We start from the raw sequence: 22488 nt of genomic DNA, 5'->3' as shown, positions 1-22488 counted from the left end.
GACACCAGGCAGGTGCTATAAACGGCATTTGTTACGTCTTTGGCAGCATAAACTCAACCCAAGTCACACGCAATATAACTAACCTCTTGTTTACAAAACTGCAACTTCTTGATAATATGCAACAAAAAGTCTCGGCAGCCGCGTTGAATGCAATTTTGATCTGATCGTTGTTGTGGTTGTGGCAGTTTTTTTCAAGATCAGTGGCAGTCGTCGCTCCGGGGGCATTGGAAACGGTGCAGGATGGCAGCCAAGCGCAGCAAGACGGATGAGAAGCCCGAGGCCGAGGATGGGGCGGCTCGTGTGTTTCCCTTGATCAAGGAAGTGCGCGCTTTTGTGGTACGTTGATGGCTACGCATGATCGCTGCCGCCGCTGCCGATCGGCTTCCCTCGACCTTTGATTTCATTTGTGGTGCGGGCTTTTGGAACTGACTTGATGCGATGGGCACAACGATGGCAGCAACACAAGAAGGAGGGGGATCAGGGTGCCGATTGTCACGACGTGGATGATGGTCACTGGATCAATGGCAACCCTACTCCCATTGCCCATCCCATGTCGGGCTATGACCTGTATGCAGCACGCCGCAAGTCCTGGGGCATCAATGGTGAGCCTTTTGCTGCATTTTCCTGGCCGTCGCGTGTTGTACGGTGGACTCGTGGTCATGCGTGCTTGGAACGGGGCTAAATTGTTGAAATGCCTGCTTGGGTTGCCCGCCGGGTCTGCCCTATACATAGCTTTGGGCAGCATCGTGGTTGAGGTTGAGGCCGATGATGGCACTGTGGGTGTGGGTGTCTCCATCGGCGGCGAGCCAGCTTGCTTCATTGTTGAGAATCACCTTTCTCGGTTTGTCGAAGGTCAAGATCCTCGGTAAGGTTCCCATCTCCCTTCTGGAGCAGCCCCTGCTTCCCGCGCCTATGCCAGAGCCTGGACATTCATCTCACATCGCGCGCTCCCGCTGCCATCATGGGGCTCTAGCGATGTCGAACTCATGTGGGATCAGATGTTCCGGTAAGGAGTTTCACTGTACTTGTGCTACGCAAAAAAAGTTGTTTCATGGTGGTAATGCATTGGTCGCGCTGCCATGCTTCACTCTTACGTGGCGCGTGTCTTCTGTTGTTGTATTTAGCGCCACTGTCAACTACGGCCGCAAGGGTCTGCCAGTGCAGGCGCTGAGTGCCGTTGATCTCGCCATCTGGGATCTCCTGGGCAAGCTTCGCAACGAGCCCGTCTACGCTCTGATTGGTGGCAAAACAAAGGATCGCCTTCCCGTCTACTGGTATGCCCAATGCTCTGCTGTTTGGACGCACGCCCAAGCTCGTTGGCAGTCAACCAACCAGTTTGGCTCCGGACTTGTTGGGGCCACTACATATCTTCTCACGGGCGCACATCCCTCACATTGCGTGCTCCATTTCTGCTTGGTTCCGATCCAGCACGTCTTCAGATCCGGTGGCCTCGAAGCGCCTTGGGTACGTCCTTTTTTGCACCTCTCGAACAGTCTCGTATGTGAGATGAGCACCATTCTTTATCGGCTCGTGCACTGACTTGGTATCCGTTTGCACGCTTCTCTCAGATTTGTCGGAGGCAAGGTCCCCTGTCCTTATGGACCGTCCGCTGGGGACGAGGGCCTGCGCAAAAATGTCGAGTTCTTTAAGAACTGGCGCGAGGCAGTCGGCCCCGATTACCCTTTGATGTTGGACTGCTACATGTCCCTCACCGTGCCCTACGCCACCAAGCTCGGCAAGGCCCTGGAACCCTACAACCTCAAGTGGATTGAGGAGTGCATGCAGCCTGATGACTACGATGGCTACGAGCAGGTGCGTGGCCATTGCATGGTCCGCCGCCGTGAAAAGTGTTGCCTATCGTCGTAGCCGTTGTTCTGATGACTGCTTTGTGACGCTCAATCGGTGGTCTGTGTAGCTCAAGCGCAACCTTGAGGGCACTGGCATCATGGTGACAACGGCCGAGCACGAGTACACGCGATACGGCTATCGTGAACTCATCAAGCGTCGCGCTGCTGATATCCTCCAGCCGGATATCACCTGGCTGGGTGGTCTGACCGAGGCCAAGCGCATTGTTGCCATGGCATCCGCCTACGATATCCTCGTCATCCCCCATGGCTCCAGCATTTACTCGTACCATCTGCAGGTACAATCCTCGCACCTCTCAGCAGCGCATCGTAGCTCGACAAACACTGATGCACCCTTTTGCTCACGTTTCCGCCTGTCATGATGTTTCCAGTTTGCCTTTACCAATTGTCCCCTGGCCGAGTACATCAACCTCTCCCCAAAATCAGACCAGATCGTCCCCTACTTTGGTGGATTGTTCCCGGATGAGCCTCTGCCCAAGGATGGGTTTGTCGAGCTGCCCACAAAGCCTGGCTTTGGCGTCACACTCAAGCGTGACAACCTTCACCGCCCTTATCCGCGATCGGGTATGTGCCGATTTTTGATTTGATTTCAATTGCTTTTCTAGTGCCGCGCAGCGGCTGTGCGTGTGTGGGCCGTAATCACGACCACGTTTAACAATCTCAACCAGCTTCTTCTTTCATCGCTCATCATATACAGAAAAGGAGTGCCAAGCCAATTACAAACGCAACGTCGAGCGCCCTATTCCCAAAAAGGCCCACCTGCCATTTTAACGGCTGCACGCAGACCTCATCAAATGCCAACAGCAACCAAGCAGCTGGCAAAAGTGGACCCCATTCTCGCTCTAATCGCTGCTCTTCTTTCTCAAGCCAATTCAAGAAAGAATGGTCATCAAGTCACTTCCAACTCGCCGAATCAGATCTTGGCAATGGCCGCTCGCTTAGTGGGTGGCTCACCGTTGGTTGAGTCCTCGTCGGTCGGAGTCAGGGCGTGAACGCCCACAGAAGCGGTGCCGCACGGCGGCGCAATGTTAGCGGTGAGAGCGGGGGCATTGTTGATACCAGAAGCCGCGCCCAACGGTGTGTTTGAGACGCTAGGCACTTCTGTTCCATTGCTTGTGGCAGCAGCGGTGGTCGTGGTGGTCATGGCTACGAGCGTGGTTGTAACGACCACGGTCGCTTCTGTCGCCAAGCTAAGGTCATTCGTCGTTGTAGAAGCACCTGCTGGTGCCGGTGCCACGGCTACAGCATTCGGGGGAACCGGGGCGGAAAATGCCAGGCCGTCGCTCGAAGCAATCACCCCCCGCTCCACAATTTTGGTGGCTTCAATGGTTGCCTCTGGCACGGTGTTGCTCGCGGAGGGAGGAGCGCCATTTGTTGCGATGGTCGTGCTTGGTGTCTGCACAAGCGACTGGGCTGGTTCTGCTTGGTCGTTGATGACTGGTGGAGCATTTGGGTTGAGTAACGGCGCATTCTCCGCCATCGGTGCGAGGGGCAGGGTGTTTGGGGAGCTTGAAGCTTCTGTTGCCAAACCAGTCGAGCGGGCTGATGCCAAAGCAGCGACAGTGACAGTCGATGGCACTGTCTCAGGTGCAGAGGGAGCAGCTGGAGGCGCTGTAACCTGCGGCGGAATTGGCGCAGTTGTGGAGGGTACAGTGCCTTGTGGGGCAGCTGGCGCAGTGGGTGGCGCTGTGGCTTGCGACGCAGTTGGCACAGCAGTTGGAGGTACTGTGGCTGGTGGCGCACTGGGCGCGGGAGTGGAAAGCACTGTGGCTTGAGGCACTGGTGGTGCGACCGAGGGAGCTAGCGGTACCGTCCCAGGCGCCGTGGCACTGGGCTCCATCTGTGGCACGTTTTGAGACGCTGTTGGTGCCGTGGGCGGGGCTGCAGGATTGGCGTTTGGAAGACTTGCAGAAGAAAGGTGGGGTTGCGCGACTGCGGTCTTTGTGGAGACTGTGGCCGGCGGCTGTTGTTCTGTTGTTGGTTCAGGAGGCGGGGCAGCATTGGCGCGCGAAATGCTGACTGATGCACGCAGGTGGTGCGAGCCAGTGTTTTGAGCAGAGCCATTGGCGCTCGCCTGCTTCTGGCGCTCGCGTTTGATTGCTGCGACTCGTTCTAGAGCAGTCTCTTTCTTGGGGTGTGTCGAAGGTGTGTTGGACAGCTTGGCAGGGGAGGCTTCACTTGAGAAAGGGGATGGCGCTACCATGGGGCTACCGGCAGACTGCAGAATGTGTCGCGATGGTTGCATGGGTTGCTTGGCTTGGCGAGCTATCTCTGGGCTGAGGTAAGTGTCTGGGTCAGCTGGTCGAAGCTCGTCTGGTGGCCGTGTGCCATCCTTGATGTGTTTCTCACGCTCCTCTGGTTTGAGTTCCTTATAGCAGCTTCGAGGCTGCTTTGTGCGGTGAGCATAGCGGTAGTACGAGTACAGCACGCCTAGCGTAGCCCATCATAAAGGAACAATCGGGATAAGGGGGCCGGGAACATCAACAAGGTGAGTGAGTGAGTGAGTGGGTGTAAGTGAGTGTGTGTGTGTGGAGCAAGGGCATCCATCGACATGTCGAGTTGAAACGCACGGGCACAAGTAGCCTCTGATGGAATTTCCAGGGGATCAGCTGATTTGCAGGCCTTCAAATGGGTCCACCACGGGCCGGCCCGCTGGTCGGGCTGGTTCACCTGGGTGACAGGACAATGGAAACCATGAGTGGGCTGCGCAAAAAGGACGGGCAGGCAGTAAAGCAAACAAGAAGATGTGGCGTTGGAGACCTTGGCCTTAAACTGCTTCAACACGCCGTAAAAGAAAGATATGCACAGGGTCACGGGGGAGTAGATCAAGCACAAATCATGGTGCCCAAACGAGGAGGCAACCCAAAGCCAAGCAGCCCGAGCACAGTCTTTGGCGACAATTTCAGCTAAGGAACAGGGTTATGGTGAGATAATTGCGGCAAAGCTACAACGGGGATTCACAGGCGCGCGGGGCGGGAAAACAAACTGACGGCTTTCAATATCATCTTTGAGTTCTTTGAAAATGCTAGTAATGAGTCTGTTCAGGGGGTAGATAATGACGTCAAAGCCTAACGTTTCGAAAAGGTAGATGGAGGGGAAGAGATAGTGAAAGAGGCGGGAAGATGGGATAAAGAATATGTAGAAAACAGAGGCCCATATAATGGCGGAGAAAAGGTCAAAACAGAAAGGAATGGCAAGGTGAAGATGGTATCCGCTTGAAGGTACAGTTGAACAAACCCAGAGTCAAAAGAAGATTGCGCTCAAAACGGTGCAAGCTTTCTTTCCGCATATAATACTCCTAAATTAACCAAAAGGGTAAGCATGAGCCCAATCACAGGGGAAAGAGAGAAAAAACAAACAAACAACCGTCGCCCTGGAACAAGCAAGCAAACACGGGGCGACGTTGATTGCCAGTCATCAGCGGCCGCGTTGACGGCACGCACTTGACTGTCTGTCTTGAGAGAGGCGTATTTGGGCTTGACACCCGGAGGGTGGCGTTTTCTGAGCGACCGACAATGGATAGGGATCATCAGGTAAGATTGGACCAGGGAGGTTGGGCAGGTTTGCTGGAGCTGCCGACATGGGAAGTATAGGGCCAGAACATGGGGGAACTGACGATTTAAACTCAAGGTAGTGAGACCACTTGAGAAGGCTTTCGGAGCGAATGTACATTTCCTCTGCCTTGAGGGCGAGGAAAAGGGCAGAACGCGAGAGTCGCTATTGACGTTCGAGGCGAGCGTTCCCAACCAGGGACAGCATACGGGGAGGGCCACCCCGTCCGGTCGGAAGGCGGGCGTCGCGCAGATTGAAAGGGAATGGGAAGGGCAGGAAAAGGAAAGCGGGAACGTTGGTTCATTGCTGAGTGCTGGGCGATTGGTGGGCATGCAATGACCAAAAACCACGCGGCAGGGCGCAAAAATGACCCCCACGCACCATCCAATCGAAATCCTTGAGCGATTGGTAGACGTAAAAACGGTGAATGTAGGTCATGGTGGTTTTGATGATATCATTTTTTCTGGGCGGTTAGCGAGAGGTGAGGCTGCCACGGAGGAGACGGAAAGTCCCTCAGTTTGAGGCGTGTGATCCTTTCCTTCTACAGTGTGGCTGTGACTCTGGGCAAGGCGGGCGGGGCGGGACAAAGGCCATGTCTTACGACTTGACACCGAGCGCTTCCACGAGCTGTGAGATGTACTCAAATGCACGGTACTTGGCTTGGTGCAGTTCGTGGATTTCAAGGGCATCCTGCACGGTGGGGCACAGCTCCACCAGCTGGGCTTTGTCAAACATCCAACGCAAGTTGCCATCCTTGCCAGCGGGCAAAGGGGAACCTTTGGCCGCCATGCTTGTGGTCACCGCCCAATCTCGACTAAGCCCTGCGCACGAAGTGTGTCCCACCACAACACGAGGTGCAAGTGCCCAAGTCGGGCGGGCGTACACAGAAAGGGGGAGGGAGAGCGAAAACGAAAGCGAGAGAGAGGAAGAGAAGCAGGGAAGCTCTCTTCTTGCTCGCTCTTCTTGTCCCCCTTGGGAAGGTAAGGATCAATCCCGGTGGCCTCTTGGTCACTTGCGTTGGAGGGCCCAACCCCCCCAAAAACGCCTCTGACGCGAAGCGCGCACACTCGCTCGCGCGTACGAGCCCTGAAGCAAGCAACCTTGCAAGAAGCAACCTCGAGTCAGCGAGCCAACTTGCGTTTCACCTGCACGACCGAGCGACTCAAAGGGCCGTCGGCCGTGGTCGGCTCTGCTTTCTCCCACCTCTTTTAAACGCTTGATGCCCTCAACCAGCCAAAGTACCCAAGCAATACCGCCACCACCACCACCACCACCACCACCCGCCCCACACCAAGAGCGAACCAGCCCACGGCACTGGACTCTCTCGACTCTCTGCCGTCGTCGGGGGGTTCGACGGGGTCAAAAAAAAGCACAAGGCAAGAGAGAGAGTGAGAGAGTGAGAGAGAGAGCAATAACATGTGGTAATGCCATGAGATGTCAGATCAAGTGCTACCACGTGAAAACCGGATCGAACTGCTACCAAATGGAATACACTCAGAGGCTTTCCCTTTACCAACCGAGAGAGAGGGCATAAGCAGCAAAGGCAAGCAGAGAGAGAGAGAGAGAGAGAGAGAGAGAGAGAGAGAGAGAGAGAGCGAGAGAGAGAGAGTTTGAGAGAGGAGAGAGAGAGTTTGAGAGAGAGTTTGAGAGAGAGAGAGAGAGAGAGAGAGAGAGAGAGAGACAAAAGATGTCTAATTTAGAGTGAGAGAACAAGACGAGAGACCCGAGCGCGCGCCCCGAGTTCGAGCCAGAGCCAGAGCCAGAGCCAGAGCCCGAGCCCGAGCCCGAGCTGAACAAGCTGAAAGCGAAGGAGAGAAAGAGAGTCTGTATGCGCGTATGGGTCAGCGTGGATACGAATGCTAGTGTGGTTGTGTGGAAGATCCTGCGAGCGTTTGCAGCGGTTGTGACGGCCGGCGTTGTGACGGCGTTGTGACGGTGGTGCCCAGTACTGGACCGCAAAGAGTCAAGTCTCGGAACGTTGTGTGAGTTATCCCTGCAAACGGCTTTGGCTATTCACCCGAGTCACTTGTCCGGAACAACTCATCTGTCTGTCTGTTTGTCCATCTGTCTGTCGGTCTGTCTGTCGGTCTGTCTGTCAGTCAGTCAGTCAGTCAGTCAGTCAGTGTTGTTTGTCCGTGGTCCGTCAGCTTCTGGCCAGCCTGCGAGGCGGATGCAAGGCCGGATAGTCATCGTTCAGCAAGCTCGTGACACCATCAACTGCTTTGGGCTTGTTCAAGCTTTGAGCTCCTTCCCATTTTCCTCCGCCTCTTTGTCTGTCCCCTTTCGTTCGGTCGCCGCCTGCAGCTCCAAGAGCAACCGCGCCTGCTGCAGCGCCGCAATCCAAAGGCGTGCTAGTTTCAAGGCTGCCAGTGCTTTCGGATTAGCTTGTCATTATGTCGCGGCCTCCTCCCGGGCTGGCTTCCCCCATGTCGGGCTCTTCACACCAAGCGCCTCTGTCCCAGGTGCAACACCTACAACAACACCACCCCGGCGCCGTCCCGCCCATGCATCATGCCAATCCCGGCGCCCCTCCCGGCACATCGGCTCCCACCAACCAAAAAGTCGACCGCTCCGCTCTGCTCCAACTTGTCCTTGACCTCACCAGCATTGACAAGCGGGAGAATGCCCTCAACGTGTTGAGCAAGCAGCGCGACTCGTGGCCCGATTTGGCCCCTGTTCTCTGGTTCTCTTGCGGAACCATGGCCGCCCTGCTCCTGGAGATTACAAGCATCTACCCCATGCTTTCTCCACCCGCCCTCACGGTTCGCCTTTATTGCCCATCTCCATTCTCCAAACGGCTTCTCCTTTTCTTTTCTCTTTTTTCGTGCCGTTGCAGCGTTGTTATTGTTGTTGTTGTTGTTGCTGTTGTTGTTGCAAAATTCCCGAGTTCTGACGATCGTGCCTCCCCTCCTACCCTCTTGTCTGTATTAGGCCCCTGCTTCAAACCGTGTTTGCAACGCTTTGGCCCTATTGCAATCAGTGGCCTCACATGCCGACACGCGCACGCGCTTTCTGAACGGTACGCATGTGCAGCCACGATCTTTATCCAAGGTTCTGGCCGTTTTGTTCGGCTCAATTACCATCTGTGCCAAGTTGTTCGTTGCAACCCTCACTTGCCGTTGATGTTTGTATCTTCCGACAATCCGCTTGAATCGACTGGCTGGGCTTGCTTTAGCACACATTCCCTTGTACCTCTACCCCTTGCTGAACACACTCAACAAGGCACGCTCTTTTGAGTACTTGCGTTTGACTAGTCTCGGCGTGATTGGTGCCCTTGTCAAGACCAATGACTCGGAAGTCATCAGCTTTCTCCTCAATACGGAGATCATCCCGCTCTGCCTGCGAATCATGGAGTCAGGCTCAGAGCTTTCCCGAACCGTCGCCACGTTTATCGTCCAGAAGATCCTTTTGGACGATAATGGGCTCGTGTACATTTGTCAAACTTATGAGCGCTTCTCCCACGTCGCTCTGGTTTTGAGCAAAATGGTGTATCAGCTTGCCCGCAGCCCGAGCTCCCGCCTTCTCAAGCATGTCATCCACTGCTATGTGCGCCTGTCCGCGAACAGCCGTGCCCGCGAAGCATTGCGCCAATGCTTGCCAGAGCCTCTCAAGGGCGACTTTTTCGATTCATGCCTCCGGGTACGAAGCAATCAACAAAACTTGTCCCCTTCACCTTCTCTCTTTTGTTTCTTGTTCCTCATCTTATTTTTTATTTTTTCGGTTGCATGCGCGTCTTTGCAGGATGATCATACCACCCGACGTTGGCTGTCAGAGTTGGTTGCCAACTTGTCTCGTGACGGTCCTACCAACGGCCACACACTCTCTCCGGCTCCGGTGTGTCTCAGATGCAGCATTGTAAAGTGGAATATGGTTCGGGGGACTGACGCGCTTTATTTTCTCCTCACCTTGACAATGTGCTTGCGTAGCAATCCATGTAGCTGCCTTCTTGAGCCAGAACTACAGTTGTCTGCGTCAACTTGGGCAAAACCCTGGTATCATGCCTCCAGGATATGAGAGAGAGGACCCAGTGCATGGGTTGCCAAGGCGCGTGCGCCGCTGACGATTTTCGTTTGCCAATTGGGTCGATTGCTTCCCTCTGCCCAATCTTGTTTTGTATGTCCCGGTTTTGGCGCTCAGTTTCTGTCAAAACCAGTCTTGGCTCCTTGCCCAGTTCATTTGATAACAACATAACCCATAGCGGTGGAGGGGCATGCAGTTTAAACCTGTTCGTTTGGTCTCCGGCTTGGTGCATGGTTTCCGCTTGCGGCCATCGCGCCGGCATCAAATATGGGCCATGGATTTTACTCCATCAATTGGACGTTACAATGACACAACAGACAAAGTGGATAAACTCATTTACGTCATGCTCTTGCGTTGTGAGGAGCTGCTACACATGGTTGAAACTCGAGTTGCCAGCCCAGCATCGATGCGAAACACCTAGATGTTTGTGCATGACGCCGGTTTAGCCAAAGGCTGGAGAGGTGGAATACAAGAGCTCCAAGCGTCGTTTCCCCTTGGGCGTGGTGGTGCCGTGTTGCTGTTTGGGCAAGGTCCATTGCGTGAATGAAAACAAGTGAGCTTGGAGCCGTAGATACGCGCTAAACAGGCAACGTACCAAAAAGAGGGAGCCGATTGTCATGTTCAGAGGAGGAGCCACCGAATTGAGGTAAATAAAGAGGGACTGGGTGTTGGTTAAACGCTGAAGGTGGGTTGCAATGACAGCAAGCTGCGCCAAAGCATGATCAAGACGTGCGCGTGTGAAGCAGGGTCAACACGTGAGTGGTTGACTCCGACCTAAAATCAACGCTCGTGGTACTGCCATGATGGCGTGGCCATGTAAGACCAGTGAATCTGACCTGTTTGTCACTGGCATTCTTGATTTTGAGTCGGCGCTTGGCCTCGACGAGTTGTGGCGTGCCAGGAGCTGCTGAAAACACTAGAATGACTGTCATCGTTGAGCAATGCATGGGGTTCGCCAAATCACCAAAGTAGTCACCAAACGCAGATTGCAATGAGACGGCAGAGAACACAAAGTGGCCGGTCAAAAGGGCGACAGACTCCGGGTAGGAAGAGTGGACGGCGCAGAACAAGCACGCCAGTGAAAGCAGAAGAAGAGCAATGAAGAAGAATGCATCAACCAAGTCCTCGGGGCAGGAACGGACCTTCATCTGGCATTGGCGTTCGGGTGGGAAGGCTGCGAAGATTTGGCTCGGCGGACGAGGCATCCGCAGGTCGCGCTTGATCTAGCCCGATGGTGGCGGCCGGCATGGACACCTCGGCATCAGCGTCGGTGGTGGAGGGCGCTGCAGCAGTTGGGAGGCGCAATACTAAGCTCATGGGTTCAGTGTTCAACTGCGAGCCCAGTCGAGCAATGCAAGGGTCCAAAAAGCGACCCTGATGCACGACAAGAGCATGTTCCAGTTCAGTTGTCCCCGACACCAGATCGGGCTCAACCTCCGAGTTGATCTGCCAGATGCCCACGGCTTCGTCCTGAAGCACTAAGAATCGTCGTTTGCTGGCATCGCTCGCATCTTCGTCGTCAGCACGGGCGGCCGAAGCTATATCCGAGGCTACGGTGGGGTCATGCTTGTGTTGAGATGCCCAGACTCGCTGGATGTGGACATCGCCGTCCAATTGCTGAACCAAAGCGTTGCAGGCAGCAAGCGCTCCCTCGAGCGTTACATCCAAGGCTGTCTCATAACGCTGTCGGGCCTCCAGCAGCAAAGCCTGCCAGTCGACAACAGACTTGCCACCCGTGGTCGCGGCCATTCTCTTGACTCGACGTCGGCGTCGTCACCACAACGAAATCGTCGCTGCGCGGCCCGAGTTGAAGGTTTAAATACGAGAGGGTGCAGGTGTTCCCTGGGATGTTAAAAAATCATGGGCGACGACGTTGCTCTGAAAAAAAAGAAAAAAAAAATCAAAAAGAAATCGGAGTTTGGATGATGCGAGCAGAGAGCGGGGGAGGTGAGCGGCGATGGAGGCGCGCTATGCGGTGCAGTGTGATTTGTGTGGGGAGATGGTGAAGGTGGGGGAGCGCATATGGCCAGCTCGGGATGTGCAGGGCCGCAATGCCTGGCGGCATGAGGCTTGCATGGTTTCGGCAGGGCTAACGCTCGAAAGACCCACGTGCAAGCATTTCTCGCGGACGGGTACGTGCCGGTACGGCGACGCTTGCTTCTTTCAACACATTGCTGCGGCAAGTGATCAGGTGGGGCAAGCGCCGAGTGACGGCACTGATGGGTCTCCAGTCAAGCCAGCGAGCGAGCAAGCGGGCAAGCGCCAACGACGGCGGGTGCGGAAGGACTTGCGTGCCAGCGCCGTGCGACGCTTTTTGTTGGATACCTTTGGCCGGCAAACTCTGATGCAAGGGTCGGGTATATTGGACGTGGCGTCGGGTAAAGGCGAGCTGGCCTTTGAGCTGAGCCGGTTGAGTGGGATTCCCGTTACGACAGTTGAACCACGGGAGCTGCAGCCGGTTGCCTTTGCGCGGCGGCTGCGTGGTGGGTGGTACTTTCGCAACCAGGCCCTGGCAGGTTACAATGTGGGTCAAACATTAGAGGAGATTCGAGCCCGCCTAGCTCCCCTGCGTCATGTGCGTGCCTGCTTCATCTTGAACAAGCAGTCTGAGCCGACCTTCGAGCCCATCCAGGACAGTCGTGGACTTCTCAACGCGACCAGCCGCTATGCAGATCCGCAGCGGGCCCACGACTTTTTGCCTCTTGACACAGAGCAGCAGGCCGCATCGCCCGAATCGGAGCAGGATGCTCCAAAGCCCATTGAGGAGCACGTGGAGGTGATGCCACTTGCAGAAGGCACCAGCTTACTGGAGACAGCGTCTGTTTTTGTGGGCCTGCATCCCGATAGCGCCACAGATGCGTTGATTCGTTGTGCCCTGGCCTTCCGCAAGCCCTTTGCCGTTATTCCCTGCTGCGTGCATGCCAAAGAACATCCCGGCCGACGCTTGACGGACGGAACGCCCGTTGTGCAGTACGATCAGCTGTTGCAATTTTATCATGAACTTGTGCCAGCCCTTCGGTCAGCCACGCTGCCCTTTGAGGGTCGCAACACCTGCCTATATTGGCACCCCGATTTTGTTGTGGCAGAGCACGAGGAGATTGCATGACGCGCGGCTTGGTAAAGAAAGAGGAAGCGATACCAATGCAAATTGATTGACTCGGCTGTGGCTCGAACAAGTTGGATCGCGGTGCTGCCTCACGTCTGGGAAGGGTAGGCATGACAACTCTGCATCACCCTTGTAGAATAAACTTGATGCATTCACCCAGAGCAGTTGCGCCCCATTTAAAGCCGCTTGATGATCCAGTGCGATGCAAGCACTGCCATGACCGAAGCCATGGTGGCGGTCACGAGCATTGTTGCCATGTCAATGCCAGTGGGGCTCTGAGTAGCAGCGGGCGACCCGGCTGTTGAGCGATTGTGACCAGGTGCACCTGGGGATACGCCAGCGCGTGCTGGGGCGCGCTGGCCAGTTACAGACTGCCTGTCCACCAGCATGCGCACGGCGACCACGTGGGCACCCCGCAAGCCCAGATCTTCCGACTTGACGACGCGAATTGGGACCTGTGCTCAAGTCAAGGTTGGCACAAAGAGTCATGAGCTGTTGTTGGTGTCAACGACTTGGTTGCCATGACCCCACACAAAGCCAAAATACAAAAACAAAGCAACAAAACCGAAAACAAACAACCAAAAAGATTACAATCAAGTCGCTGGTCACTGACGTCGGCGAGAATGGAGGCAACACGGCCTTTATCGTGAAAGGCGCGCAAGAAGATGCTATCGGCGCCTTTGATGTACTGCATGTTGTGGGGAGCAATGCCACCTGCAATGTACAGACCTGTGGCAGGAGTGGCCGGAGAGCGAAACAGCAGGATAAGGCAATAAGATTACGCGGAGAGCGATGATCTCAAAGACCTCGCCTTGCCTTTTGGTACGGTTGATAGAGACATGGGAAGACGCACCACCATAGGGCAGGTATTTGAGTGCCACGTTGCCGGCTTCGGCGCCATAGGTTGCCATCATGAGTTCCATGGTACGTTGAGCCAGCTTGTAATCGTAGGCCATCATGCTGATCTTCTACTTGAGCAGACCACGGGAAGCGTCGCCCGATGACGGAGGCAAATGAGTTACACTGTTCCCCGGGCAAAAAAAAGTTTAACAACGAGATGCTTCACACACCTTGGCCGGCTCGTCTTGATCCCAGATTTCGCGATTGCAGCGCTCGTCGACTTCGTCAGGCGCATACTTGGTGAAAAAGTCGTACGTGTTTTCAATTCCCTTGCCACTGACGATGCGTTCCGTGGAAATGCGCGCGGGCTTGCTGGAGCTGCCAAATTTCTTTTGCAAATAGCGCAAAAGCTCAATCTCAACCTCGTTGCGAGGAGGAAACTCGACGTGCCCGCCCTCAGTGGCAAAGGCCTCATAGCGCTGTCCCGTATATGTCAAGAAGCACTCGCCGAGGCCTGTGCCTGCGCCGACGAGAGCAATCGGGGCTTCAGAGTTGTGGGCACCTCCCTGGACCGTTTCATACTCGTGCGTGTTGAGCGTGAGCAAGCCAAAGCTGCCAGCCGCAAAGGCGAAAAATGAGGCCAAGGTGTAAAACAAGCAGCGGCAGTCATTGGGCGAAAGCAAAAGAATTCCTGCTACAGCCCTTGCTCGACAAGAAAATGAGATAACGGGCCTGCCGCACCTACCCATTGGCCACAAAGTCGTTGACGAGGCGAACCTCTTGAATGCCAAAAGAGGATTCAAGTTCCTTCGCAGCAATGTTCCACTCGCCGCGGTTGGTCAAACGAACCACGTTGTCGCTGACGGGGCCAGCGACGGCGAAGCAGGCCGTGGAGATGGTAATGCGCTGGGGGGTCCACAAGCGTTGATCTGTCACTTGAGCTGGTCTGGTGGGACGGGCATGGCATCGAGGCAATCGGGAGCACAAGCCTCACCTTGACCTCGGGATTTTCTTGGTGGGCGTCCACAATAAACTTTTGAACCACCTCGGTGAAACTGGAGAACTTGTCGTTCTTGTAGTTGTGAGAGTGGATGAGATGGTGAAGGTCACCGATCCGGCTTTCTTTGGCCTGGGCCGTGCCAGCAGGTACTACGTGATGCGGTGGGGTGAGCAAGGGCAGGTGGGTCGGGCCGTCCAGTTCCTATTCTCGGTCTCGGGTGGTTTGTCTCAAGACTTGATAAAGATGTGGTCGTGGCCGAGCGAACAAACCTTCAAAGAGGGCGAGGCGGCTATTGGTTCCACCAATGTCGCCGCAAATCACAAAGTCGGCCTGTTTTGTCACGACGCCAGCCATCATGAGACCATAATGCGCAAAGGAAGGGTTCCACCAAAACAAAAAAAAGTGAAAAAGCAAGAGCAAAGCAGCGGCGGAACGAGCACAACAATAAGAGGCAAAAACGAGAAAGAACAGGGACGCGACAGAAGCGCTGCGACCAAGCAAGGCGCAAAGAAGGTTTGGGGGGGGGGGAACTTGCGAGCAGGCCCAGGAGAGAGGGCGGCCACTGGAGCCTGACCCCGTTGCGTAATCAACCAATGGTGGGCGACAGAGCAATCAACTGACCATACTGCTTGGTTGAGCGGGGCAGCTGCTCCGTTTGCGACAGATAGCACAGAGAGGCTGGGGAAGAATGTGAGGAGGAGGAGAGTCCGGGACGCTGAGACGGCAGGGGTCCAGACCGTGTCGGGCGGAAATGCACGCATCAGTGGGTATACGGCACGGCACTGCCTTTTTATTTTCAACTTGCCATCGAGTGTATCATAAAGTCTATCAAACGCAACATTAGCCGTTTGAGCGTCGACGACTTCCCTAGAAGAACCCACATAAACTAATATAAGATATGCTTATAGATCTTCATTTTCTTGTAAAATCACGTAGTTTGGTGGTTGGAGGCCAACAACAAGTTCATGATCATCCTCATTAGCATAAACGACTCCGCGCGCCTTACCAAATGTACAGAGAGAAAGACAAAGCGCAAATGTCAGATGATTTCAAATTCAAAAGTGACGTGGAACCAAAAGCGTCTGACAACCCCAGCCCGTGCCATTCAGCTGCGTGACCGTGCAGTGCAAAGGGAGGCTGTCAGGGGTTGAGCTTTGGGCAGTAGATCGTGTATTTTACTACTTCTGCTCCTGCTGCCGCTTCGTCTTCTACCAGTGGGTGTAGCAGTAGCAATCATAGCAGGAGTGGTAGTAGTAGTAGCAGCAGCAGCAACTTTGCGCTTGCCTTGGTGCAGGGCCGCAGTGGCGAGTGAGTGGTGTGCATCTTGCATTTGGATCGGGGTCGGCTGGCGTCTCACTTTGAATTCTATGGACGATAGTATGGCCATACCGCCACTTCTTGTTTGCCTGGGCGATGGCGCCTTGGTCATTCTGTTCTTCTTCATTACCGGTCTCCACCACGAGCACAGCTATCTGGAGAATGAGCAGGCTGCCGACTACGCGTGGGATACCTCCCTCCTGGATGTGGTGGTTCTTGCGGGCGTGAGGCTTGCCATCCTTAGCGCCATCTGGCTCTACGCTGGTACGGCCAGCTGCTACCATGACAACATGATTCAAACGAGAATGGGAGATGACGCGGTGCCCTTGTTCCGTGTTTTTCACGGCGCATCGCACGCATCAGCCACGCTCCTGCTCATCCGATCTTGGTGCTGCGTTGGCAGAACATAAGGTGTCGCAGGCCATCGAGAAGGATGCTGCCATTTATCGTCCCTCAATCTTCCTGCAGATCATCGCTGTCGGCCTACCTTTGGCCAGTGCTGCGCACGCGGCGGCCAAACTTGTGTTACTTGCCGATGAACACAAACATGCAAGGTGAACCTTTCCCACTCGCCCGTCTCGCTGTGCCCATCACCTACCTCTGTCTACCTCGAGACTCGTCCCGTGCTGACCATGTCCTCGAGACTCGTCCCGTGCTGACCATGTTTTTGTTTTTTTGCACGTCAGTGGGGCTACACAGGGCCTTGCCATTGCCACAGCTGCCGTAGCCGTGGCTGGCGCCTTTGCCTCGGGTCTTCTGGGAACCACCCTGAGTAGCGAAATGCGGTACGTGACGCCTGCACACACACACACACACACACACACACACACACACACACACACACACACACACACACACACACACACACACACACACATACGCACGACCTTTTGCTCGCCCTGTGCGCCTTCCGTCTTTCCTCTCACTACATGGCTTATGTTAGGCGGCGGCAAGCGCGGCACTTGCTGGACGCACATGAGACAGCCAGCGGCAATGATCCAGAGAAAGGGGGTTCGTGCCCACTTCTGTCCGCTCACTTGCTTGAGCTCTGTTCACCTCGACGTCTCGTTTGAGTCATCTCTGGCCGGCTGGTCTTATAATTCCGCTTCTGGGATGGGCCTACCTTTAGAAGCCAACAAAAAGCCGCCCAAGGTTGATCTGAAGCGCCTCATCTCTTTAGCCAAACCGGTCCGTGGCTTAGCTGCCGTTCCATCCCGTGTCAGCTGCCGAGTCAGCCATCTCTTTTCGCAAAACGCCTCTCTTGCTCACACCTACCCGCTTCTTACAACCGTACGTGCACGTGTCTGGATGACCTTTTTCATAGGAGAAATGGTTGTTGGCTGGTGGTACTTTTGCGATGGTCTTTTCCTCGGGCGCAACCATCGCCGCCCCCTACCTTTTTGGCCAGGTTCGTGCCTGTTTTGGCTCAGCAGCACGCTGATTTCATGTCGCCTTTTTGAGATGCGTGTAGTATGCTCACCCCTCCTCGCTCCGCTTGCCATGGCACTTAGGTTATTGACGCCGCCACTGCCAAGGCCGATGCGCAACACAAATTGGACCGGCAAATTTTGTATCTCGGCATTGTCTACGGTGTTGGCTCCTTTGCCGCTTTCGTGCGGGCTTGGCTGTTTACGGTATGCCCTGATGCTTCACATCGCCCATTTATTATTTTTTTCTTGCGTTTATTCGCGCATGAATGCACCGTCTGCAACCCCCTGTCACCAAAACTTGTCATCCTTGTTGCAATAGTGGGCTGGCCAGCGACTGGTGGCTCGCGTTCGCCGCCGCGTTTTTGCTGCGATTGTGCGCCAAGACATTTCCTTTTTCGATACTAATCGAACTGGAGAGTTGACCAACCGCCTTGCGTCGGACACGCAAGTGATCCAAAACTGTATGGCGCGCGCATGTCATGCTCCCCAGGCTCCTTTTTTTTTTTTTTTTTTTTACTCACACTTGTCTTGTCTCTGCTATGCTCGCATTCTAGCCGTGACCGTGAACATTTCGATGTTGCTGCGTTACGTGGTGCAAATTGTGGGCTCCCTCATTGTCATGTTTTTCCTCTCTTGGCGCCTGACTGTAAGTCATCTCACCCTGCGCTTCAAAGGTTCTTGTCAACAAGTCTGAAGTCCAAGCTGCTGTTGACGCTCTCGGTACTTTGCTATTTTGCACGTCTGCAGCTCGTCTTGCTTTCCGTCGTCCCGCCCGTGGTGATTGGGGCGGTGTTTTACGGCAAGCAAGTGCGCAATTTGCGAAAGAAGTTTCAGGATGAGCTGGCCAAGGCATCGGCCAATGCGGAAGAAACGTTTAGCAACATCCGCACTGTGCGATCCTTCAGCAATGAACCTCTGGCTCGGCAGCACTATGGCCAGGCCATCAAGGAGTCATATATTGTTGGCAAAACTTTGGCCCGTGTCTCGGGCTACTTTTCGGGTGGTACAACCTTTTTTGCGCAGATGGCCGTTCTCCTTGTCGTTTGGTATGGCGGCATGCAAGTAAGTAAAGTAACCCCCCCTGTGCTCTTTTGTCCACCGGCAGTAGCGACAATGCCATGTTGACGCCTCGTGTCCCGTCTGACTCCGTGAATAGGTGGTGCGCGGACACATTACATCAGGCCTGCTGGCCGGTTACCTCCTGTACTCACTCCAAGTGGCCATGGCCCTTGGTTTCTTGTCCTCCCTTTTCGGTGACTTTATGCAGGTGGGGCGCTGACTCACAACACGCACCCTCGTCACGTTTCGAGTCTTTTCTGCAAGCTCATACCGGCTTGTGCCTTGACTTTTGCTAGGCGGTGGGCGCATCAATTCGTATCTTTCAGCTCATGGATGCGGTGCCCGAGATTGGCATCGAGGGAGGTATTGTGCCCAAGCTGCCTGCCGACGCGCCCTTGATCTTGGATAAGGTCGATTTTCGGTACCCAGCCCGCGCCGACACGCAAGTGCTTCACGAGGTACGGCCTTGGACAACTCTTATGACCCAAAGAAAGACCAATCAGTGTCCATTGCTGACTGCCTATTTGTGCCTCATGCAGGTGTCGGTGACCATCGCACCGGGTTCCATCGTGGCTCTGGTTGGACCCTCGGGAGGTCGGTTCCCTTCGACAAGGCACCTGGCACATCAACAAGTCATTGTGTCTCTTGCACGGCCACTCGCCGGCGCTCGGGGCCTGTTGCTCGTGATGTCAGATCACTTCCCCATCTAGCCTCCACCAAACTAATGCATGGGTGCTTCGTGTGGTCGTTTGTAGGTGGCAAGTCCACTTTGGTGGGCCTTTTGGAGCGCTGGTACTCACCCACCAAGGGCAAAGTGACATTGGGCGGTGTTGACTTGCGTGATATTGATCCTGCGTGGCTGCACCACCACATGGCTCTTGTTGGGCAAGAGCCCGTTCTTTTTGCCATGAGCATCCGCGAAAACATCAAATATGGCCGCGTGCGTTCAGACTCTATGGAACTGCTTGTTCATGCTACGTGTGCGAGTGCGCTCTCACCTTGAGGTCATTTACACATTGTTGCTGGGTGGGATTGTAGGCTACCGCGACCGACGAAGAAGTCGAAGCAGCGGCGCGCATGGCAAACGCACACGACTTTATCCAATCCTTCGAAGAGGGATACGATACCATGGTTGGTGAGCGTGGCGTCCGACTTAGCGGCGGGCAAAAGCAGCGCGTGGCCATTGCCCGGGCCCTTCTTGTCCAACCGGAAATTCTTTTGCTTGATGAAGGTGAGAGGAGTGATACTGGCCCGTCAAGCCGCTTCCCTTCCCTGTGGGCGCCACCGTGATTGGGTTGTCTCACAAGTGTGAAAATGACAGCCACCTCTGCTCTGGATGCCGAGAGTGAGCACGAGGTGCAGACTGCTCTCGATCGAGCTATGATGGGTCGAACGGTACGTGTGGACAATCATCTCGAGCAGTGACATGCCAGGCAAGCTTTCAAATTGCTGGAGATTATCGCCTTTCATTGTGGCACCACCATAACGACGCAGGTTATTGTGATTGCGCACCGTCTCTCCACGATCCGCAACGCCAATGTCATTCTCGTTGTACAAAAGGTAAGGCTACGGTTCCACACGTGGCACAGACACGATGCAGGTTGAATTGGGGGATTAGTTTTGGCTTGCATTTTCTTTTCAAGACGTTGAACAGAAAGGGAATTTCAAAGCAAGGATTGAATTGAAGGCCCGCGCAGCGGGACCAGAGGTGCCGGAACACCACCTCTTGCCGTCTTCTCGTGGTGAATGGTCTAGTCCAAGGTCTTTAGGGGGGGGAGGGGGGGGGTTGTTTTTGTTTGTCTGATGATTGTGCATGGCGTCTCATTGGTTCTCTGGATACCGTCTACCCTAGGGGCGAATCGTGGAGCAAGGTACGCACGAGGAGCTATTGCGCGCACGCGGCACCTATTGCGATCTGGTTCAGCGGCAATTGCAGGTCAGAGCGTTGGCTGCCAATACAATACACCGCCCAATCATGCCTGAACAACCAAGCTGATGCGCCAGGCGGCTCGTGTAGGCTGGTACGCTGGAGAACATGCCGGCCGAAGCTCCCGAGTCGGTCTCTGAGCAGCCCAACGAGTCAAACGAGCGTGATTCAAGTCAGGCATAGCAGTCACCCCTGGTGCAGCCGCAATAGCTCGTGTGATCGCTAGGATCTGCCAATCCAAATAAGTTGCAAATTGATATGACTATGGTAACGCGTCTGCGCGAGCAAGTGAACCTCTCAGGCACGGGAATTCGCTCGAGCACCTCTCAGGCAGTTTCTTGTTGTTCCATGGCTTGCAACCGTGCAATCCAGTGCTGCAGTTGGTCCGCCTTGTTCTGGCCGCGATTCTTGTCCTTGTTCTTTTGCTTGACATCGGGCGAGGGGTTCACCTTGGGGCCTCGCTCGGAGGTCGCCAGAGCGCGAACGCGCTTGGCAGCAGGCTCGCCATCTTGGGAATCCGAACCCGGATCGAGTGCTGGCTGCGAGGTGGATGAGCGGCGACTGCTGGGTCCGCTCGCGGTTTCACGTCGGTGTAGCAAAGTATCGATGATGCGCGGCGTCACGTGGGGTGGGGCTGAATCTTCACCAGAACGGCGCCGCACAGGTGCCACGTCTGTGGCTGATTCGGTGTCCGTGGACAGGACCCTGTCTTGCGGAGCCAGAAAAGTATCCACAGGGGCAGCATCCTCGACCAGTGTCTGTACGATCAGAGCATGGGACATGGACCAGACAGGCAGAACGGAGTCAGAACGTGTGTGTGTGTGGGGGGGGGGGCGGATAAAAAAGATGTCAAGGGCCAAATGGACGAAAGAACGGAACCTGAATGGACTGGTCGTGGGCAGCATATTCAACATCAAACCAAGCGTTAATGTCTCGTTCCATGCGACGGAGGGATGCGGGCGAGGTCAGTGCGCGGGAAGAAAGAGGCGGCAGAAAGTGCCACAAAGCAACGGCTTGGGCTGACTGACATGAAGCTGGCGAGGCGGGGGCGAATGGCCGTCTTCAGGGCAGCTTCGTTGACGGCTTCACCGTAGGCATGGAGGTAGTGCATGGTTTCGCTGTCGACGGCGCGTGACAAGGGATCGGCATGGTGTTCGCGGACGCGCTGAAGGATTGCTGCGGTGAGCGTGTCCATGGAGCCATCTCGATGAAGATGGCCAATGACTTTGGCCTCGGCGTCGTCCAGCAATGAGGCCAAGGATGGGTCGAGTGGCGAACTGGGCCGCCCAGCAGGCACGTTGGTCGGTGGGCGCAGCGGTCGTCGGGTTGGGGGCCTTGGGGAGGGACCGTTGTTGTTGGGAGTAGAGAGGGGGGTGGGTGGCAGAGATGCATGCATGCTTGCGGTTCGCATCGGAGGTGGTGGCAGGGTGTTGAGAGGATGCCCATGCAGGTGTGGGCGGGCGTGCGGAGGTGGAGGCTGGGTGGGAGGAGGGCCTCCAACAGGGCTCGAGGGGAAGGGGCCGTTGCGGAGCGGACTGGAACCGGCCATGGGCAGAGGTGGGGGACCAGGGGGTGGCCCTCGGGACGCGCCGGAGGCCCATGGTGCTGGTCGTGATGGGCCCGGCCCTGGAGGGGTGCCGGCTGAAAGGCGGCCCAGGCGAGGGCTAGGGATCGCTGCGCCGGTAGCGGCAGAGGATGGAGGGCCTTGCATGCTGGGCGGGACGTTGTGAGGTTGGAGATTTGAAGGTGGCACGTTGTAAGGTTGAACTCCCGCAATCGAGGGGGGGACGTTGTGCGGCTGCATCCCGGGAGGTAGATTAAGGGGCTGCACGGGCAGGGGCAGGTCGGAGGCTGGCGCACCCGGAGGGCGCGTGAACGGCAGGGGAGGGCCACCGGGGACTGGATGATGCCCGGGTCGTGGATGGCGGGCAGGACCACCATACTCCTCGATACCGGCAGCCGCGGGTCCCGATCCCGGCCGTGGTCCTGGCCGCGAGCTGCTGTGAACGCTCGTCTCGCGGCCAGCGCTGACAGCGGGCGGGGTCAGAAACGGGGGCGGTGGTCGATTGGTTCCGGAAGATGGCGGTGTTAAAAAGGATGGCGGCGGCCCAGGCCGCCGACCCGCCAAAGCGCTAGGGGGCGGTACACGGCGATACGCCATTACACTGGTGGTCACACAAGGTGCAACCCCACAGACGATCCTGTCCCACGTCCCGCGTCCCAGGGGCAGGCCCCAACGCTCGCTGCTCGCTGTGCTGTTGAGAGGGATCCGACAAACGGTCGGTTTCTCGTTTTTTTTCTCGGGAAAGGGGGAAACTGATTTTTTTTTTTCTCTCTCTCTCTCTCTTGTGTGTGCGTTTGGGAGAGAGAGA

The 22488-nt window shown here is 55.6% G+C and overlaps 7 protein-coding genes across 7 annotated transcripts; 5 read left to right on the top strand and 2 right to left on the bottom strand.

The window, feature by feature from the left end:
- Positions 1–200: 200 nt before the first annotated feature.
- Positions 201–2953, top strand: MONBRDRAFT_34536 (uncharacterized protein). Its single transcript, XM_001750328.1, has 10 exons — positions 201–336; positions 458–602; positions 733–865; positions 974–1006; positions 1125–1274; positions 1429–1464; positions 1569–1812; positions 1916–2143; positions 2237–2429; positions 2563–2953. The coding sequence occupies exons 1-10, from the start codon at positions 241–243 to the stop codon at positions 2634–2636; spliced, it is 1332 nt and encodes a 443-aa protein (XP_001750380.1). The 5' UTR covers positions 201–240; the 3' UTR covers positions 2637–2953.
- Positions 2954–7843: 4890 nt separating this feature from the next.
- On the top strand, positions 7844–9994 carry MONBRDRAFT_29867 (uncharacterized protein; the record flags this gene model as incomplete). Its single annotated transcript, XM_001750327.1, has 5 exons — positions 7844–8179; positions 8349–8436; positions 8593–9056; positions 9159–9251; positions 9884–9994. 5 exons carry the CDS (start codon positions 7844–7846, stop codon positions 9992–9994), a joined length of 1092 nt encoding a protein of 363 aa, XP_001750379.1.
- Positions 9995–11394: 1400 nt separating this feature from the next.
- On the top strand, positions 11395–12543 carry MONBRDRAFT_12466 (uncharacterized protein; the record flags this gene model as incomplete). Its single annotated transcript, XM_001750326.1, has 1 exon — positions 11395–12543. The coding sequence occupies one exon, from the start codon at positions 11395–11397 to the stop codon at positions 12541–12543; it is 1149 nt and encodes a 382-aa protein (XP_001750378.1).
- Positions 12544–12573: 30 nt separating this feature from the next.
- On the bottom strand, positions 12574–15071 carry MONBRDRAFT_34533 (uncharacterized protein). The gene is made up of 8 exons (XM_001750286.1): positions 15005–15071; positions 14653–14713; positions 14378–14532; positions 14129–14289; positions 13614–13995; positions 13397–13511; positions 13157–13272; positions 12574–12998 (listed from the first exon to the last, which is right to left on the bottom strand). The coding sequence occupies exons 1-8, from the start codon at positions 15005–15007 to the stop codon at positions 12720–12722; spliced, it is 1272 nt and encodes a 423-aa protein (XP_001750338.1). The 5' UTR covers positions 15008–15071; the 3' UTR covers positions 12574–12719.
- Positions 15072–15611: 540 nt separating this feature from the next.
- Positions 15612–18021, top strand: MONBRDRAFT_34532 (uncharacterized protein; the record flags this gene model as incomplete). The annotated part of the gene is made up of 11 exons (XM_001750325.1): positions 15612–15691; positions 15762–15964; positions 16104–16254; positions 16387–16485; positions 16644–16711; positions 16830–16888; positions 17025–17108; positions 17212–17334; positions 17450–17591; positions 17685–17776; positions 17878–18021. Coding segments are annotated over exons 2-11 (1164 nt in total), but the record flags the coding sequence as incomplete, so codon positions are not given.
- Positions 18022–18153: 132 nt separating this feature from the next.
- Positions 18154–20185, top strand: MONBRDRAFT_12463 (uncharacterized protein; the record flags this gene model as incomplete). Its single annotated transcript, XM_001750324.1, has 9 exons — positions 18154–18192; positions 18287–18397; positions 18486–18647; positions 18729–18783; positions 18945–19129; positions 19228–19420; positions 19511–19584; positions 19684–19749; positions 20042–20185. The coding sequence occupies 9 exons, from the start codon at positions 18154–18156 to the stop codon at positions 20183–20185; spliced, it is 1029 nt and encodes a 342-aa protein (XP_001750376.1).
- Positions 20186–20442: 257 nt separating this feature from the next.
- MONBRDRAFT_12462 (uncharacterized protein) lies at positions 20443–22277 on the bottom strand (the record flags this gene model as incomplete). Its single annotated transcript, XM_001750285.1, has 2 exons — positions 20443–20874; positions 21141–22277. The coding sequence occupies 2 exons, from the start codon at positions 22275–22277 to the stop codon at positions 20443–20445; spliced, it is 1569 nt and encodes a 522-aa protein (XP_001750337.1).
- Positions 22278–22488: the final 211 nt, after the last annotated feature.

This window comes from Monosiga brevicollis, genomic scaffold, assembly GCF_000002865.3.
Source record: "Monosiga brevicollis MX1 MONBRscaffold_39 genomic scaffold, whole genome shotgun sequence".
Classification (NCBI taxonomy): Eukaryota; class Choanoflagellata; order Craspedida; family Salpingoecidae; genus Monosiga; species Monosiga brevicollis.
This window is presented reverse-complemented; position numbering and strand designations above follow the sequence as displayed.